The sequence below is a fragment of the Leguminivora glycinivorella genome, chromosome 2, assembly GCF_023078275.1.
Source record: "Leguminivora glycinivorella isolate SPB_JAAS2020 chromosome 2, LegGlyc_1.1, whole genome shotgun sequence".
In the NCBI taxonomy this organism is placed as follows: domain Eukaryota; kingdom Metazoa; phylum Arthropoda; class Insecta; order Lepidoptera; family Tortricidae; genus Leguminivora; species Leguminivora glycinivorella.
In genome coordinates, this window is record NC_062972.1 from 7,135,502 (window position 1) to 7,141,501 (window position 6,000).

Below are 6,000 nucleotides of genomic sequence, written 5' to 3' on the forward strand. Positions count from 1 at the left end.
AGGTGGTACTCAGGGTCTGATAATGGAGCCAGATGGTGGTCACCAAAAAATCAACTCGCATATGTGAATAACATAAAAAACACGAAGTGGTTAGTCATATGAATCATTGGTATTGGTGACCACCATCTGGCTCCATCATCAGACCCTAAGTACCACCTTTTATCAAAGGTCTTGTTGAGACGAACCCAACGAGCATAAACACGAAGTCGTTTAGTCACATGGTTCATTAGTACCTGGTGACCACCATCTGGCTCCATCATCAGACCCTGAGTACCACCTTGAAGTAATTAGAATAGTATTTGACATATTTTATCATCATATTAATATATACTTTTTCAGTACAGATGGTGTTTTTTTTACGCACTAGTACGAGAAGTGGTTCATTTATATAACAGGTCGAAACTTCGGAGGCTCATCTGTACTGAAAAACGTCGTACGATGCACGTGCAAAAAGGAAATTCGTAACTCGTGTCGATTTAAAACACTCCCTTCGGTCGTGTTTTAATTTATCGCCACTCGTTTCGAACTTCCTTTTTTACGCACTTGTATCGTAATGTACTATACTCTAATACTTATCATATAACAAAAGCAAATATTTGGGATGGGATCTACTTAAATATAATCATAGTTTATAATTATGACTTTAAATTTTTAAATAAATTTTAACATAATTAATATTATTTTGCGCTATATTCTAGTATTTTCGTACAAAATAATGTTGAATGAGCTGTGAGGCAGGTTGGGGACCTGCCTCACAGCTCATCGATATGTGACTCCCACGTTAATGCGCTGTCGAGCTGGAACCCTAAAAGGCGTGCGCAGGACACTTGCTGTATAGTGGCATTCCCTGCGTGCACTTTTAAGGTTGGGCTCGGGTGGCTATTTAATTTAAAGGTCATGAAGCATGTTTTTTCTTTGTTCATGGCCAGACCGTTCGAATGGAACCATATGTGAAGTTGGGCCATGATGTCGTTTACCGCACCCTCCAGCTCACGCTCTGTGGTTGCTGTAACGAAATCCGTGACGTCGTCGGCGTACATAAATATCTCAGCGCCTTTTATCGCCTTTGGCAAGTCGTTCAACAGAACACTAAACAGAGTGTTGGAGAGGCACGAGCCCTGGGGAACACCCATGAGGTTCCGTAGTTCCGCGGACACGACATCACCCCCCGCTCCGTCATAGGTGTTATGGTGTTATAGGTCATTTGATTATTTATTATCGTTTCTACGTGATGTTTTTATCACTGTTATATCAGTTTATTATAACAATCTAATATTTGGGATGAAGTTTTGTCATTTGATTGGCAGTCCTTGGACGGTTCGCAGCTGTAGTGAAGAAAGGTAACTTTTTTCGGATATGATTTCAAAAACCTACCTATTTGGCCATTTACATTTAGGATTCCGAATTAAACCGTTATTGTCCTGCTATGGAACTAAAAATTTCCTCCGTGTATTTAGTGTATTACTAGAAAGAGTGGCTAAGCTAACTGTGCACAGTGTGCTGCACCTTGTGTGAAAATGTTATTAGGTATAAGCGTTCGGTGAGTTCTGAAGAGAATTTGAATAAGTATTAATTCAAATTTTCTAAATTTGATATCCAGTTGACAATAAAATTATAGTTGCGTGACTTGCGTGGTTACGTAAGTACCCACTGAAATTCAAAGTAACACTATTGTTAATAAAAGTTGAAAAATCTAGTCTGCAACACACAGAAAGCTGCCTATGAAATGAACAAGATCATACAAAATGATGCATTGAGCGTCAAGCGATCAAGAAAACTCAGGGGAATCCCCTCTCAAAGAAACAGATTTTGGAATTGCATCACCTAAAAATTGTAGGAGTGTATTTTTTGATTGAAGAAAAAAAAACATAATTGACGTCTGTCACTGTCAAGTGACGCGCGGGCATCGTATTTTCGTACGCAGTTAAAAATATAGCGGGTTGAGGAGTAGCGCGTTGTGTGAGTGGTTCGATTTTTAGGTTATATTCCCGTAAATAAAACAACTTTCCTTATTTTCTAATCAGGTGGTGGTTTATTAATACATAAAACCAAAGGTTAGTTTAGATGGACGGCAACGAGAAGGAGAAGCCTCCAGACGAGGATGGTGATAACGGTATGGACTGGGAGAAATACACGCGCAAGCGTAACTTGGATTTATCACCAACCAAGCTGGAGCCTTCCCCCAAAAAAATTGTAATTGACCCGGCAGAGTCCGAAAAGCAGTCGGGTAATACAAATAGTGCAGTTGAGGAGCCCGGTACTAGTAGGATGGTCGAGTCTCATGCGAACAGTCAAAAAGAGTCAGTTGAAATAAACAAAAGTAACTCAACTGAATTTAACCCGCATCTATACAAACACCCCAGTCTAGACAGCAAATCACGAGAGTATGGTGCCAACGATGATGGACCTTTCATAGTGCATGTCTCTAGAGAGGCCGCCCCTTCCTCCAGTGCCACTCTAAAACCCATAAATGTAGGCCTTTTACTAACTCAGGCAAACGTCAATAACATCCAGAAGGACGGTGGCATTAAATCGGTGGGTCGCAACAGAGTAGCGGTCACTTTCTCCACAGCTGCGGATGCAAATAACTTCCTTAAGCACCCGCTTCTAGGCAAAAATAAGTTTATAGCTGATATCCCTTCATATCATGTATCTCGAATGGGAGTGGTGCGAGGAGTTCCTTCAGACTGGACTATGGAGGAATTGGTCAATGGAACGTCCCTTAGAGAAGGTAAAGGGAAGATCCTTAAAGCTCGTCGACTTCAACGGAAGATACTTAAAGATGATGGCTCCCCGTCTTGGGTTCCGACTCAATCGGTAGTAGTAACTTTTGAGGGTCAAAGCTTGCCTGCCAAAATTTTTGCATACTACACCTCATTAGTTGTGGACGTGTATCAGCTGCCAATAATCCAATGTAGGAAGTGCCTCAGGTTTGGTCACATCCAAGCACAGTGCCGGTCTGATGCTAGGTGCTACAAATGTTCACAAAAACACCCTGGGGATGGATGTAACATTGCTCCTGAACATGTTAGATGTATATTCTGTTCCGGCAGACACTATGCGACTGACAAGACATGTAACGAATTTGGTCGGCAGAAAGCCATCAAACTGGCTATGTCTGAACAGAGTATTTCGTATGCAGAGGCAGCTGCTCAGTTCTCATCAGTACGCCGCCCATACTCTGACGTAGCGAGAGTCATGTTTGAGCAGATTCCAGACTCTTCTAGATCGTCCGAGTCACCCTGCCATACGTTTATGCCAACATCCCCGCCTACGACATCTTATCGTAAGACCATTTATCGGGCGCCCCGGGCGAGGGTCCCCCTCTCCCCAGGTTATGACAGAGAGGCCCACAATAATATTGTTCGTACTCCCCCACCACAGCTCCCCAATGGCCAGGCCCTGAATGGTGCTTACAATAGAGTCACCCCTCAGGAGGACCTAATGGAGCTGTGTTTGAAGTTACTAACAAATATCATCGCCAAATGGAGCGACATTCTACCGAACGACGTTGCGCCTTTAATGGTCACACTTGCAGAGCGACTCACCTTTCATAATAGGTCACCAGGTCAACTTTTTACAATGGAATAGTCGGAGTATCATCCCAAAGAAACCAGAACTTACCCAGTTGATCAATGATCATGCTGTGTCCGTTGCGGCCATCTCGGAGACATGGTTACGTCCCGGGGCTCTTTTTAGAGTACCGGGGTTCTCGTGCCTCCGGGAGGACCGTAGTGACGGACGTGCTGGATGTGCGTTATTGATTAAACATTGTTACCCATTTTCTCAAATTTCTATCCCTCCCCACTCGGATGGGATTAATGCCGTAGCTGCAAAGGTTATGGGCATTAATTTCATCTCTGTATATATACCCCATACTGAGGTAGTTGATATAGACGAATTGCATTCTATTCTCTCATCTGTACCACACCCTCTGGTAATTCTAGGAGACTTCAATTGCCACAATATCTCTTGGGGATCATACCATTCCGATGCTTTTTCAACAGCTCTGCTGGATTTATTTGATGACATTAACGTGGGAGTCATTAACGACGGTACCCCCACGCATCGGGTTTACCCAGGTCAGAACCCCCAATCTGTTCTGGATCTGACTGTATGTTCGCCGAACCTATCGTCCTTGTTATCGTGGAGGGTTTTGCGCCAATCATATGGTAGTGATCATTTTCCGATAATTATCACTAAACCAACGTCGATCCTCCCTTCACCACCGCCAGAGCCGCTGCTGAAATACAAAATACAGTCAGCAGACTGGCCCAATTATGCTTTTTTTGTCGAAGAGAGTATCAAAGAGAGGAACCCCACTGAGATGGACCAAGAGGGAAAGTATACGTACTTCAAAAATATCATTTTGGAAGCTGCCGACAAATTTATCCCGAAAAAGAAGCCTGCCAGGGTTAAAATTCCTTCCCCCCATGGTGGAATGCAGATTGCACGACTGCCATCAAAAAAGAAACGATGCGGAGCGCCTCTTCAATGAATCCGGTAATTTGGACGATTACATTACTTTTAAAAAAGTTTCGGCTCATACAAAACGTTTCTTAGCAAAGGCTAAAAAGAGGGGCTGGAAGGGGTTCTGCGAGAGCCTATCTCCTAGAACCCCTCCATCTCTTGTATGGCGAAATATTAAGAGATTTAGGGGTTCATTTAATCCAGAATCTAAACCAACAATAGATTCCCCCTGGATGGCAGAATTCGCAGATAGGCTTGCCCCGCCAACTGTCCCTGAGGCGTCCTGTTTGATATCCCCCCGCTGCCACGTTCCTCCTGTTCTCTCGACCAGCCCTTCTCATTTTCAGAGCTTAACCTGGTAATTAATGGTTTAAGGAATACTTCACCTGGAGAGGATGGGATTCCATATTGTTTCCTGTCTAAGCTAAATACTCCCGGACAGGAATATCTGCTTGGCATCATAAACCATGCCTTTAACACAGGAGAGGTTCCAGCAGATTGGAAGTCCCAGGTAGTCATACCTATCCTAAAGCCGTCTAAAAACCCAGACGAGGCTAATTCCTATCGACCAATCGCTCTTTCTGCAACAATGGGAAAGATATTAGAACACTTGGTTAAAAATAGGCTTGAATGGTTTGTGGAAAACAATGGAATTTTAGCAGACACACAGTTCGGTTTCCGAAAGGGGCGTAGCACTATGGATAGCCTAAACATTTTAACGAGTGATATTAGACTTACTTTATCAAAAAACGAATATCTGCTGGGATGTTTCCTCGACATCTCTGCTGCATATGACAATGTGCTTCTTCCGGTGCTCAGGGCTAAAATGCTACAACTGAGCATTCCCGCGAAGATTGTACACATTGTCACCTCGCTATTCATGGGCAGGTCTATCAAAATTAGACAAGGCAACTCCTATTGTCCTCCTCGGACTTTGTGGAGAGGTCTCCCTCAAGGATCGGTACTCAGCCCCCTTCTTTACAACATATACACATATGACTTAGAACAATCTGTCTTATCCTTCTGTAACATCTTGCAGTACGCTGATGATCTTGTCTTATATACGATGGCAAAGTCAATGGATAAAGCAACTGCTAGTCTGAACACGGCTCTGGGTTACCTTGGGGATTGGCTCGGTGACCATGGGCTTACTCTATCTCCGACAAAGAGTTGTACTGTTACATTTAGCCGCAGAAGGAACATGCCAACAACTGAAGTATACTATGATGGTGTCAGAATTCCGAGTAAGGAGTCTGTAAAGTTTCTAGGTGTTATTTTGGACCATAAAATGTCTGGCACTCTGCACCACAAATACATAATAGGTAAATGTGAAAAAAATATCAACATACTACGAGCACTGTCCGGGGTGTGGTGGGGTTCTCATCCTTATTGCCAGAAGTTACTATATAATGCCATCATACGCAGTCATATAGATTATGGGTCACTTTTAATGGAACCTTGCAATAAGGATGGCCTTGACAAACTAGACCTCATCCAGGCAAAATGCTTGAGGATTATACTTGGCGCTAT

The 6,000-nt window shown here is 43.2% G+C and overlaps 1 protein-coding gene across 1 annotated transcript; it reads left to right on the forward strand.

The window, feature by feature from the left end:
- The first annotated feature begins 2,064 nt into the window (after positions 1-2,064).
- On the forward strand, positions 2,065-3,591 carry LOC125237369. Its single transcript, XM_048144377.1, has 2 exons — positions 2,065-2,925; positions 3,481-3,591. Exons 1-2 carry the CDS (start codon positions 2,065-2,067, stop codon positions 3,589-3,591), a joined length of 972 nt encoding a protein of 323 aa, XP_048000334.1.
- Positions 3,592-6,000: the final 2,409 nt, after the last annotated feature.

What these genes read in the sequence shown, in the direction of transcription:
- LOC125237369 (XM_048144377.1), top strand. Translation starts at nt 2,065, where the DNA reads ATGGACGGCAACGAGAAGGAGAAGCCTCCAGACGAGGATGGTGATAAC. An exon ending in TAATCCAATGTAGGAAGTGC is followed by an intron (nt 2,926 to 3,480) that starts CTCAGGTTTGGT and finishes ACAAATATCATC; the next exon opens with GCCAAATGGAGCGACATTCT.